Source organism: Panulirus ornatus, chromosome 55, assembly GCF_036320965.1.
Source record: "Panulirus ornatus isolate Po-2019 chromosome 55, ASM3632096v1, whole genome shotgun sequence".
Taxonomy (NCBI): domain Eukaryota; kingdom Metazoa; phylum Arthropoda; class Malacostraca; order Decapoda; family Palinuridae; genus Panulirus; species Panulirus ornatus.
The window spans coordinates 22,214,331-22,229,002 of record NC_092278.1 but is presented as its reverse complement, the minus strand read 5'-3'; the positions used below and the strand labels follow the sequence as shown (position 1 = coordinate 22,229,002).

Genomic DNA, 14,672 nt, shown 5'->3' with positions numbered 1-14,672 from the left:
TTCCCTTGACAACATACAGAGGTAGTTATCTAAGATGCTTTAACTAAAAAGTCAAAATTGTTTAAACTATAAAGTATAAAAACCCTTGGCTAAGTCTGAATTGCATCTTCCATAGCAATTCAAACCATGAGGTTTGAGAGAAACCCTTGAAAACTAACCAGTGTATTCCTGATTTTGATCAAACCTTAACACAACAGCGAACTATGGCACGTATTTTCATTTATGCTAAAGAAGCTACTGTAACAAAAGGAGAATGAGGGACTCGACTGAAATTACTGCAATGAATTCTATTAACATACCACAGTCCAGATTTAAGAACAATTTTTGAGTGAACAAAAATTATGCAATGCAAATATATTTCCTGGAAGTTCATCTCTTTCAGTCTTAATTTTCTGGATTACCTTTATCTCAACATAACCATATATTTCTTAATATTCACTCATTCTACAAACATTTTCCTGAAATGTTTTAACTAAAACATTTACTCTTACATTATTCCAACAGATTTTGAAATAAAATGTAATTTCTGTCGAACCTTTCAGCATTCCAATGAAGATGAAACCTATTGACTTACCTCATGAATAGGATAAGCAGCAACATAGGTGCCTTCATTAAGTAACTTTTCAATGCCAAAAGCAAAGTCATCAGAATCAGAGTCCTTATATTTCTTTCTTCTCAATATGAAATCTACAATACGAGCACGGACAGCCGGTGTGAAAAATTCCTCAGTAATATGAAATCTATGGATAAGAAGAAAACAAGATAAGAATATAACAATTTCATACGTACTACCTACATAAACTTTGTCTACATTCTGCCACTCAGCAGCAGGGTATCACAAGCTGAACCTTCTCTGCACCTTACAGTTTATTCACATGTCTTTATATTTCTTCATAATGATCCATCCCAGTCACAAAAGCCTCACTGTGATCTTACCCTTTACCTTCAGTATCCCGTATCTCTTCCTCTTAACCTCTCTTTCCTTTAGTCCTACCCTATCCTCATAGCTAAGTTCTTCAAATGCATCAACAATGACTTCCAATCTCAACCAATATTTCTAAATTCTGTCTGTCAGTAACCTCATGCCCTTTAGCATTATCACCATAATCTGAATGCTAATCAAGTTAATTCCAGGGCATATTACAACCAGCTGGCACACTAGATTGTTACTTCAAAGATATGGTGCATGCATACTGAAATCACATGCAATCAGGAAGATCAACACAAGAGGGTTAAGCACACTTATGACCAAAAGCATCTGCCCTTAGGCAGAAAAATTATGTTGTTACCATACACCTACCAATTTTCATGGTTTGCTGTGAATTCCCAATGCTTATGGCTAAAAGCATGGAGAGAAACATCTTAAGGAGATGCAAGGCAAGTGGGGAACAAAAATGTCTAAAACTTTTTGCTGGTACAGGTTTAGTCATTAAGACAGCAGTTAGCCTACAGTTGATAAATTAATTTTAATTATTTAATTCATAATTGCCCCAGGACCCTTCACTATGAAAGGATTCTGGTGTAACCCAGCACTTCCACTCCAGAGGCTCCTGCTGCCCCAGGCTGTGCTACTTTGAGTAGAAGGGAAATGATGACTCCTTTGAAATGAGTTCTTTGATGAGACCGTACTCTACATGATAATGCCTCATCAAGTGGGGATATTTCACTCACATGCAGATGAAATCTGGTAACACCCCAGTGATAAATTGCTGTCATAATGCACTGCTATTAGCAGCAGCGAATAATTTCTCCACAAACTATGCTATTCATGTGCAGCAGGGTTTGGTGTCGAGAGCCAGTTGTGCTCTACATACAATCAGGTTCCACTGTAAATGGAAGTAACACAATACACTATTAATCATGTTACTGAGCTTAACTGTTCTGGGCAGGAACCAAATTCTTCATTAAACTGACAATATTTCTGCTGACTAAACAGCATCATATATCAAGATATTTATTTTTTTATGGAGAGTTGTCTACTAGTTTGGGGAAGCAGAGTTTTCTTAAATGGAATACACATGCAAGACACTTATATAAGCATATATCTACCATGAATGCAAATAAAGTTTTCATTCTTATTGCATCAAATTTAGGTTAGTCTTACATATTACACAGCAGAACAGCCTCCAACAAATGTCAATTAAAATTTTATTACCTAGACGAAGGGGGAGGAAGACCAAATGCAATCAAATATTACAATGTACTCACAAGTAATCTTTGTCTCTTGAGTACACAGCTGTAAATCGTCTATTCTTAGGAGGAAAAACATTTTGGTCTATCCTCACAAAGTTGAATATTCTGCTGACACAATCTGTCATATCTTGGAACACTGCAGGGGGTGTAAATTCTAGTGCAGGCAATCCAGGAAACTGCAGACAGAAGATCATTTAGTACCCATTTATGATTACTAGCTAATCCTAATTCTATGTGGGAAAGCATGATTGCTTTTTAATAAACTCTGTGAGCATGGATGAGCAATTAATCTTGTGAGAATCAATATTATTTAAAATGGAACAAATTACAATAAAATCAAATTCTGATCTTGTTATTCAATTTCCTTTACTAAGTTAAAATTAGCATGCAAAATGATCACTTCACTGAAATGTTATCTTTTCTATTAGGGGGAGGCATGAAAAATAATATACTGCATCAGCTACCTGTAATCAATAAAACACTAATGACTTAAGCACTACTTTTAATGTTATGTTAAGTCTATTACTGTATAAGAGGTCTGTGAAACTTTGCAGCTCTCCTTCACTTCACTAACTTTCAGATACTAGAGGACAGGTCAAGACTATGTATTTCCCTCCAAAATTAATGTTTGTTTTGTTTTTCAGTAAAATTTCTATCTATGCTCAATCTGATGATGTATGTAGATTTTCTATATAACAATGTTCTCGCATATATCTAAAAGTTCAACCAAAAATTACACTATTTGCTCACACAATTTTCCTCACTCTGTTTTTCCATCTTTGCATCAATTGCTCATTGTACCTATCCCCACCTCACTTGATACATTATTCTTTTCATTCTTGATCATCATTTCCCATGTTAGCAAGGTAGTGCCAGGAAATACACAAAAAAAGAAACATTCGCTCCTATACACATATAAGTACGTATATGCATATACACATACATATACATACATACATACATAAATACACATGTACATATTCATACTTTCTTACTGTCATCCATTCCTGAACCCGATCTTTCTAACAGGAAACACCACAAATGCATGAAGAAAAACATAACACATTTTTCTCTTCCCCCCCCACACCTGATCCCTGACCCATACGTCAGCGAGGTGGTGCCAGGAAACAGGTGAAGAAAGGCCATATCTACTCACATCCATACATGGGCTGTCATGGGTAAACCATGGAAAGTTATGTGGGGCCTGGATGTGGAAATGGAGCTGTGGTTTTGGTGCATTATTACATGACAGCTAGAGACTGAGTGTGAACGAATGGGGCCTTTGTTGTCTTTTCCTAGCGCTACCTCGCTCACATGAGGGGGGAAGGGGTTGTTATTTCATGTGTGGCGAGGTGGCGATGGGAATGAATAAAGGCAGACTATGAATTATGTACATGTGTATATGTGTATATGTCTGTGTGTGTATATGTATGTATACATTGAGTTGTATAGGTATGTATATTTGCGTGTGTGGACGTGTATGTATATACATGTGTATGTGGGTGGGTTGGGCCATTCTTTCATCTGTTTCCCTGCGCTACCTCGCTAACACGGGAGACAGCAACAAAGCAAAATAAATAAATAATTTTTTTTTTTTTTTTTTTTTTTTTTTATACTTTGTCGCTGTCTCCCGCGTTTGCGAGGTAGCGCAAGGAAACAGACGAAAGAAATGGCCCAACCCCCCCCCCCCCCATACACATGTACATACACACGTCCACACACGCAAATATACATACCTACACAGCTTTCCATGGTTTACCCCAGACGCTTCACATGCCTTGCTTCAATCCACTGACAGCACGTCAACCCCTGTATACCACATGACTCCAATTCACTCTATTTCTTGCCCTCCTTTCACCCTCCTGCATGTTCAGGCCCCGATCACACAAAATCTTTTTCACTCCATCTTTCCACCTCCAATTTGGTCTCCCTCTTCTCCTCGTTCCCTCCACCTCCGACACATATATCCTCTTGGTCAATCTCTCCTCGCTCATTCTCTCCATGTGCCCAAACCATTTCAAAACACCCTCTTCTGCTCTCTCAACCACGCTCTTTTTATTTCCACACATCTCTCTTACCTTTACGTTACTTACTCGATCAAACCACCTCACACCACACATTGTCCTCAAACATCTCATTTCCAGCACATCCATCCTCCTGCGCACATCTCTATCCATAGCCCACGCCTCGCAACCATACAGCATTGTTGGAACCACTATTCCCTCAAACATACCCATTTTTGCTTTCCGAGATACTGTTCTCGACTTCCACACATTTTTCAAGGCTCCCAAAATTTTCGCCCCCTCCCCCACCCTATGATCCACTTCCGCTTCCATGGTTCCATCCGCTGACAGATCCACTCCCAGATATCTAAAACACTTCACTTCCTCCAGTTTTTCTCCATTCAAACTCACCTCCCAATTGACTTGACCCTCACCCCTACTGTACCTAATAACCTTGCTCTTATTCACATTTACTCTCAACTTTCTTCTTCCACACACTTTACCAAACTCAGTCACCAGCTTCTGCAGTTTCTCACATGAATCAGCCACCAGCGCTGTATCATCAGCGAACAACAATTGACTCACTTCCCAAGCTCTCTCATCCCCAACAGACTTCATACTTGCCCCTCTTTCCAGGACTCTTGCATTTACCTCCTTTACAACCCCATCCATAAACAAATTAAACAACCATGGAGACATCACACACCCCTGCCGCAAACCTACATTCACTGAGAACCAATCACTTTCCTCTCTTCCTACACGTACACATGCCTTACATCCTCGATAAAAACTTTTCACTGCTTCTAACAACTTGCCTCCCACACCATATATTCTTAATACCTTCCACAGAGCATCTCTATCAACTCTATCATATGCCTTCTCCAGATCCATAAATGCTACATACAAATCCATATATATATATATATATATTTTATATTTTTTTTATTATACTTTGTCGCTGTCTCCCGCGTTTGCGAGGTAGCGCAAGGAAACAGACGAAAGAAATGGCCCAACCCCCCCCCCCATACACATGTATATACATACGTCCACACACGCAAATATACATACCTACACAGCTTTCCATGGTTTACCCCAGACGCCTCACATGCCCCGATTCAATCCACTGACAGCACGTCAACCCCGGTATACCACATCACCCCAATTCACTCTATTCCTTGCCCTCCTTTCACCCTCCTGCATGTTCAGGCCCCGATCACACAAAATCTTTTTCACTCCATCTTTCCACCTCCAATTTGGTCTCCCTCTTCTCCTCGTTCCCTCCACCTCCGACACATATATCCTCTTGGTCAATCTTTCCTCACTCATTCTCTCCATGTGCCCAAACCACTTCAAAACACCCTCTTCTGCTCTCTCAACCACGCTCTTTTTATTTCCACACATCTCTCTTACCCTTACGTTACTCACTCGATCAAACCACCTCACACCACACATTGTCCTCAAACATCTCATTTCCAGCACATCCATCTCTCCTCATTCATTCACTCTGTCTTTCCCTGCTAGCTTGACATTTCGTTATCTATAGATTACCCAAGTCCTAATGCATCTTCCTCCTGTAATTTCCACACTACTTATTCTATTTACTCTCTCACACCCATCTCATCCTTCAGAAAGCCAGTATAATTGCAGTCTACAAGACATAAATAACTATGTTACAAACCTATGTTTGTTTGAAGAGCACATGTCAATGTGCTGTGTACCAATCCAACCAAACTATGCTGTAAGAGGCAGTCTCCACATATCTACATTATTCTCCTAGCTTCAGCAAACTGCTAGCCTTTTCAATTTTAAACTGAAACCCTGATAATCACCTAACATTATAATTCTGAGAAATATTCATACCTTTGCTAATCATAACTACCTTCATAGTATATGCTATCTTTGATTTCCTTTCCTTAAGCAACTTTCAACTTTCTTCCCTAAAGCCTACAACTCTGCAAATTCTCCTATCATTACTGGTGTTATCAATGCTTTAAACCTGTTCTCTAGTTGTCTGCAATAAACTCACAACTTCCAAGTTATTACACTTAATAGGGAAAATCTTTGATTAAGGTACCCCATGAGATACAGCAACTTACTTAAAGAGAGGGACAATTTAAAGGGATAACAAAGAGTAAATTTTATGAACAGTTTCTAACATCAAAATTTCACTTAAGATGATATTTCTACATGCCAATAATTTTGGGAAAATTGTACTCAAATCAAATTAAAACTTATTCTATACTGTAAAATATACAAAAAAAATCATATTTCACACTGTTCACAAAAATTCTGCAATATTCAAAGGCAGCACCTAAAGATATATACCTATATACAGCTATGGGTGCAATTACTTAAGACTCAAATTAATGGTGCCACTGTGCATCTAATCAGAGTGACTATGTGGTGAGCATATAACCAGATAATAATGTTGCACATAAACCCACCAAGACAATGAGGCAGCACCCAATAGCACCAGTAGATTAAGCAAAGAAATAACATTTGTGCCTTTTATCAAGAAGAGAAATGAAGCTGAAGAGGAAATACTGTACAGATTTCGGGAAGATGTTAGCAAAGCCTTACACTACTATGTTAGAAAGCTTAAATCTTCACTAAAATAATTTTTAAAGCACTTCGTTCTTATACTTAAGAAAAGCATTGGCAAGTTGATATTACATGAAAAAGATGTACATTTATTATGAAAAATTGTAATGGAGATTTTTGACTCGCAGTATTAAATACTAAACAATAATATGAGTTTCTACTTTATACTATGTAAAGCACTGAAGCAAATGGGAAATGCTGTACAGATTTTGTAAGGAGATTAGTGAAACATTTTGCTTACTTGCACCAAACCATTAATGAAACTTATTTTTGCATCAAGTAGCGAAGATAAAGATGACTAATTCATAACCTAAACTACAGAAGTTGAGATATGTGTGTTTTGAAACATGAAAAACTATTTCTCTACCAAAGGCTGAGCTTTTTGAACTTCTGAAAGGGCACTTGCTCAGTGACTGGCTAAAACAATATTATCCATGAGAATTCATTCTCACTGACCATCATAAAAACAAATGAGGTCAGAAGATGATCGATCACAGGACTCAACAATCATTCAGCAAACCATCTAGTCCTCTCCAGAACCATGAAGCTGTTTTTTTGAAAAGGAAAGCTTGGAAAGTTGGGATGGTGAAATAAATGTATGGTTACAGGGCTCTGTCCATGGCATAGACATTGTCTTTCAACCTTTATAAACTACATTTCTCCCCTAAGGAAAGAGCCCAGGGAGAATCTAAGAAAATAACACTATGGAGGAACAGGAGGATGAGGGGAATTTATCTTTCATACAGCCTGTTAATGAAGGTATTTGCCTCACATACACCTAACAAAGCATGTTAGCTCCCTCATTGTGTCAAGCCAGCTGAAACTGATTAACCCTTAAGACAAACAATTGACTGGGAGACAGCAAAGGACATATTAAGGAAATGTTTTCAAGAAAAGCTAGGGTGATAAGAGGGGTCACTAAGGAGTTAAAGGGACTTAGATTTGATTTTTTTCTCAATTGTTCACTAATTCATTCAGAGCAAGGTAGTGTCATGAACAAATGAAGAATGGCCTCATTTTCTCACATTCTCTCTCTAGCTGTCATGAATAATCCATTAATGCCAGAGGACCCTTTTCAGAACCAAGCCCCACACAACATTTTGCAGCCCCCATTGACCACTTCATATGTGCTGTATCAACTCATTAACAGCACATCATCCCCTGTATACCATATTGCTTTAATTCATTCTAACCTATTAATGTCTCACACCCTCCTATATATTTAGGCCTCATCACTCAAAGCATCTTTCAGGCCATCCTTCCATCTTCAATTTGATCTTTCCCTTCTTGCTCTCTCCACATCTGACACGTATATTTTTCTTAATCAGCCCCTCCTCGTTCATCTTCTCCATATGCTTAAACCTTTCCATCAAACCTTATTCAGCTCTCAATCATACTCTTGTTACTACCACACTTGTCTTTCTTACTCGATCAACCCTCCTTACGCCACATATTGTTCTCAATATGTGTCAAGCAAGATCTTAGCAGAACTGAGCTGGTGCAAAAGACTTTGCCCCATCCTACTTCATTTTTGGGCTGTAGATGGGATGTTAAATGGTCACAGTTCTGTGAATGAGCACATGCCACTTTCATATGTTTTATGACAGTAGAAGAGGGTGAATCCTCATGGATACTGCTCTTTGGGGAGGTAAATGAATGTTTTATCTTCAACCAAGCATGTGTCCCCTTTCATAACTATAAGCTCTGTCGATACATGAGGAAAATTTATTCTTGAAGCTCCATGTTAAATACAAGTAACTTTATTACATAACCCAAAGACCCCTTTTACAGGGTCCCTACAGCTTTGTGGCTGCAGTCTAATCAGGAGCAGGGAAATGATGAACTCCTTTAGAGTGGTAAGGTCCTTAATAAGACTTTTCCCCTTTCTGCATATTCACAATGATACACCCTTACTGTAGGCAGAGTCCAGTAACACCTGTTACTAATATATCAGAAACGATGATTAGATAACAAAACCAGATAACACTCACTGTACCAATATAATGATAATTTTGCCCCTTTTGCTATCCTTTGTAACAATTATATAAGAATATATTCACGTACACAGACACACAAATGAACTCTTGCAGTGCAGTGGTTAGTGTTGTGATTTACAAATCTACACAGACACATACGAACTCTTGTAGTGCAGTGGTTTGTGTTATGATTTACAAACCTTTTCAAGCCAGTGTTCAAGCCCTTCAAAGGGCAGTCTTCTTTTAAAAATTTCAGTACTTACTCCACACATATTTCTCCTTTCACCGGGCTCTCACATGTTATTTGTTTGATACCTTTTAGATGTCTTCTAAGGAATTCTTATAAACATTATTACTTTCTTCCAAGTTTTGAAGTTTTAACTTGGTGCTTTTCCTAAAATACTTATATTTGCTAACATGCATGAATCAACATATATCTTTCTCTTCTTTCCAATTTGTATGGTCCCTAAATTGTATGGTTCTAGTTCTTTTAATCTTTCATGGTACTGCAGATCTTTCTTATGGTCCATTTCCACAATGTATAAATACAGTGGATGTAACAGGACTCTGCCTACAAGTGGCTACAACACGGGTGAGAAGTTCCTTTGGCAGGACCATGTCTTCATCAATGAATGGAAAGGACTGCAGGTTCTTTAAGGCCCTTCTTACCCCAAAGGAGTCCATCAATTCTCTGTTCCTGTATGAGTTCACCTTCAAAGCTGCAGGATACCCATTAATAGAGGTCCTAATTTGTATTGTAAGCATAAAGATACTAATGTTCTGTACTGTCTTTCTGAGTTTTCCCAGTTCACTAATCTTAGCTTGCTTTGATCTTGACCATACAACATAGAAGATTAAATTTTGTTTCTTATATACAAACTGAAGACTTTCATTTGCAGCTTTGAATTTCTAACTGTCAATCTCTTTATCGTCATACTAGTCATCTGACTATGTAATGTTATATTCTCAACCTGCTCTGCTATTTTCTATATTCCAACTTTTCAATTACAATTACTCCTTAGCCTTCAAAGCACTTTTTGCTCTGTCTCTTTTCCTGATGGATCCATACAAGGTGTCACCATCATACTTTTTAACATTCTAAGACTTTTGTTTACGTCAAATATCAAAAGTACGAATTTCCAAAGTCTGTATAGCTCAAGAATTCATGCTGTTTTGAATTTGGAGTATACAACTCTTGCTATCACACATAAAGCCAAAACAGCACAAAAGCTATACAAGGGTGTTTCAGAATGCAAACCCTCTGAAAAACGTGGGTTGGAAATAACAACTCATGACATTATGGGGAAATGAGTCAAGATTTCGAAATCTTGTGCTGACAAGGAAGTAAAGAAGGGCATGGCCAAATGTAAATCACAGCACAGAGCAAGAGTAACACAGCTTGATGATGTAATGCAGAAGTGAAGGGTGCCTATTTGTAGCTCCCATTTTGAGTAAAAAGGTCGGATAGTTTCACCACTTAAAAGTACACACTGTAGCTTTCTGGTTCACATATACTCCCTGGTCCCAAGGTATTCAGATTTTTGAGCTTTAACTGTGTTTTCTTTCCTTCAGTAAATTCAATGAAATTCTCATTAACCCATCTATTTACATTCAAAGCTTTTTTGCATTTTTCTGTTTTCTGATCCTGTTATATTTAACTGACTTTGTTGTCATTTGGAAAACATCTTACTATATTTTCTTTTCCCTCTGTGCCTACATTTGATATCATTAACAATGCAGCTTATACCACTACCACTCCTTGTGACATAGCTTATAAACTGTTTCATTGCACAATATCAGTTACTGCTACATATACTTTGAATCATCTGTTTATCAGGATATTTTTGCCCATTCATTTCTCATACCCTGATTTAATAAAGAGCTTGTAATCCTACTGGTCAAACAAAAAGATGTGTTTCATCATATTCATGAGGTTAAGAAACAGAGGAAAGTTTATGTACACTCAGTTCAGTTTCATAATATGCAAATTAAACAGACATTTACTTGTATAATGATAACATCACTAAAATGAGCTGCAACTTAAGGTCAACTTAAATCTTTATTCTCCACCAAGAAATGGTTAAGCTTTGGACAACCCCATAATAAATATGCAACACTCCAGGTGTGCATCTAACAAACCATGCATCAATCTCGGCAGAGCAGGCAGTGCTGATACCATCCTCTCTTGAGCTTACCTAGTTTAAGTGACAATTTCATGTTAAGACCTTGAACAAGCTAACCCACTTGTTTTAGGAGATAAAACCTCATACTGTGGCTTGTCTCATAAGCAACTGTTAGCCTTATTCAGAATACCTAAATCATCTACTTATGTAAATTTCTTCCTATACTCCATACAGGGTGTTAAATGCACACAATGTTTAAATACCTCATCTGTTTATTACTAAATACTAGTTTGACTCTAGCACAAGACCAATTTCCATTTGCTTGCATTAAAGAAATTTCCATGGGCTTCATTTCTTTCTTTTTGCTAAGTTATTAAAAAAATATTGCAATCTTTAGTTCACATCAATATTTATGGAATACTCTCCTTTATCCTAGAAATAAGATACATCTAAACAATCAACTTCTAAAAAAATGAAGCTTCAATCTATTCTAGCTCAGTGAATGAAAACAGGAAAGGACCCTTTCAAGTCTTCAATGAAAAGTTTTGCTCTAAATAAACAACTTATAACAATAAAAGACAGGTCATCTATATAAGAATCTTATATATGTACAAATAAAAGATCAGCATCATGTTAATCTGATGGAAAAGAAATGCTTGTTTACATAAAGGCAGAGCAACAGTAATATACTCTAATATACAGTAATCAGTGATGAAGTGAAAGGAAAATAATATCAACAACAGATCAATATATACAGTAGTATTCCTGCAAAATATTTGCATTACTCAGATCTCATTTGGGGAAAAGAAAATGGTGGAATATTACAATTCTAAATTATGTACATTTTCAAGTCAAATTTTTAGTTCTTCGTTAATCAAATCAGGACCATCATCACAACTACCTCTATTTCAATTTTCTACACTACAACATATTAATACAAAATGACTTCTTCTGACAAGTGATAAAGGATACGAGATGAATTATCCATGGATATATGAAAGATTCTGTGTATATTTTGAATGTTGTTGTGCACTAAAGGTTAATCCAAACACCATATATTACAAACCATATAGAGCTTATGCATGCAGTTAGATCAGGATGAGGCCAATTCTAATTCACGTGCAAACATAAAAGGACAAAAAGCCTCTTACATGGAACACAATGCGTTGTTGCATAAACACCTCATCCAATTTCTGTAACAGGATGGGAAAACGAAACTATATTGGTTAATCAGCCACAGCACAAATTCTTACCATTTTACACTTTTCAGTCAACAAAATTATGAAAAAAGAAAAGAAAAAAATACCTAATATCAAGTGCTTTTAAGGAATATGACTACATTCTTTATCTACTCATGAAGGCCTTCAAATATTATAAAAACTTACCATGCTGTACATATCCCGTGCTCAAAAGCTTGTGATGAGGTATAAACTATCTAGTATCAGAGCAAAATTTTAAGTTTATACAAGTGATTTTCGGAGGAGCTGTGCACTATCATATACCTGTGTAACGCACAAGCCTTTAATGCAAAGCTTGATATCTGATAAAATTTCTGCCAAAAGCACAAACTGTACTAAATTCTATTTATCAAAAAGAATGACTGGTAACACTCAAACTTTAATCATAACAATTAAAGCTTAAAGCCACTGCAGACTGCAAGGCTTTTAAGCATGTCATTCTGATGTTGGTATAGGAGCCATGCATGTGCATTTGTAATTTCTGGCTCCATCGTATGCAGGAGATATCAAAGTTCCAGTTCCCCTAAATCTGTTTCAAATAAAACACATGAATATGTACACATGTGACAGCGAAAAATTCAACTTGAACTGCTAAGATGCCTGATAAGGACCCTCCTTATAGATTAGGCAAATTTCAAAAAATCACATAAAATTTCACTTATGCCAATTTTTCATTTTCTTTTAATCAATTTCCTTAATTCTTTGCCATAATTTTGTACCAGAGTGCTGTTTTGCTGCTATGAGAGAGAAGTCAAGTAATAAACTTATGAAAAAATAAAGAAAACTATTGGTTGAGAAAAAAAAGGGTATTAAGTTGAAAAAACAATAAGGAATACATAAACAAAGATTAACAGGGAAGAACATGTTTAGAAATAGTAGCAGCCACACAAACACTCTGCAGCTTTTACCAGAGCTTTGCCACTTGCTAGCTTTCTAGCAAAATTTGAACATCAAATGGTTGTCATACTTATGTAATACTGAGAAGATTTGATTGTGACAGCCATAGTCTGATGGCTATCTCTAGCTGAGTTGAGCTATGCAACAGCAGTGTCTGAATGCTTTTTTTTTCCTTGTCAATATGCCTATCAAAGAGTGTATTCCTGACATTCACCAGGTTATACATGGGTACCTGCTTCATTCAACCTGGGTATCCATGGGAGGCAGAAATACTGTCAGTTGTGCTTTGACCATGCTTACTCCAAAGATGACATTGGGATAGAACACTGATAAGATCTTAATCAAAAACCTCCACAAAGATGTAAGTTCCACTACTGACCTTTGCAACAACAATGAATGGAATAACATTCACTGTAAATTACAGGAAATATTCCACTTCCAGTAATTCAAGAAAGGATATAAAAGAACTTTTATGGGCACTACAGTGCTTCAAATTCACTAAACAACAAGGCAAAAATCAAAGAACTGGCTACATGACAGCCTCTTTGACAGGTACCACTCATTAATTCTATCATAAATGATATATTCAAATAATTTCTCATTCAAAATTCATGTGTGTGCATTCTTTTCTAGGTGTAAACTATACATGCATAAGTGTACTAGCAACAATATAAGTACTGCATCAGTTTCAATATTACTCTAACTGCTTGCACAGACAACTGCAGAGCCATATTAGCAAAAAAATATGTAACTGAAGAATGACATACTTTCAAGCTTGTCTTTTGCAACAATAGTATAATTTTTTAGACAAGTACTCAAGAAGTGTCCAACAATGGCAAAGCCCTGTCTAAAAGCCAAATTTTTTGCCAATATCAGCATGGGTACAGTTAACCTATAGTGACAGTGAGCACAAAAGCTAATTCATTTCTAACATAACAATAACTAAGCCTGTACTTTTTCCATTTCACTGGTTATTTCTTCAAAAGTTTTCCAAAACTTGTATATCCCTCTGAAATTTCAATGTGAAATTAGCTTAAATCATATAAAAAAAATCACCAATTACAGTGCATTTGCGATTACAATTAAAATTCATTAAGAAGTTACTACTTATACAGAACCAAAACAAACTATCACCTTCAACAAAAGTAAAAATTTACATAAAAAGAGAGCATAAACCTACAAGTGTTCAGCACTGAGCTGTAACTGAAATAAATGCAAGTTCAATCTAAACAAAATAGATATAAGTAGCAGAAACTACGTATTATGTGGAAGAAATGGGAATGGCATAAGTTTACTGTCTGACCTTGAGTACATACAGTCAGCATAAACAGTAACACTATCCCTAGGTTCAATGGAATTCAAATAAGCAGTTACTCTAAATATTCCTATATTTTTCTTTTAAGTTAGCCAGATAATAATCTTATCAACCAACACCTTTGGGGTGGATGAACAGATGGAATGACCGTAGATCAACTGACACAATCAGGTTTCAAACCTATGCACTCTACCATGGGTGGCCTGTGAATGCGTCATAATCAAGAAAACTAACTGATATACCACAGAGGCATGGATGGCACTTCTGATTAAATTATGTATTTAGATACATTCTAAAATACCTTCCTCATGTCATACTTTCTTTAC

General features: G+C 36.6%; 1 protein-coding gene across 7 annotated transcripts in view; it reads right to left on the bottom strand.

The window, feature by feature from the left end:
* Positions 1-14,672, bottom strand: part of LOC139765547 (anoctamin-1-like) — a 98,065-nt gene that overhangs the window by 47,292 nt on the left and 36,101 nt on the right. For 6 of the 7 annotated variants that reach the window (XM_071693081.1, XM_071693084.1, XM_071693086.1 and 3 more), the window contains 2 exons: positions 2,209-2,369; positions 575-740 (listed from right to left, as the gene is read on the bottom strand). In XM_071693081.1, the coding sequence (XP_071549182.1) occupies positions 575-740; positions 2,209-2,369 (327 nt within the window). Of the gene's footprint in view, positions 1-574; positions 741-2,208; positions 2,370-12,047; positions 12,090-14,672 lie in introns of all 7 variants that reach the window. The other variant, XM_071693083.1, reaches the window with a different exon arrangement.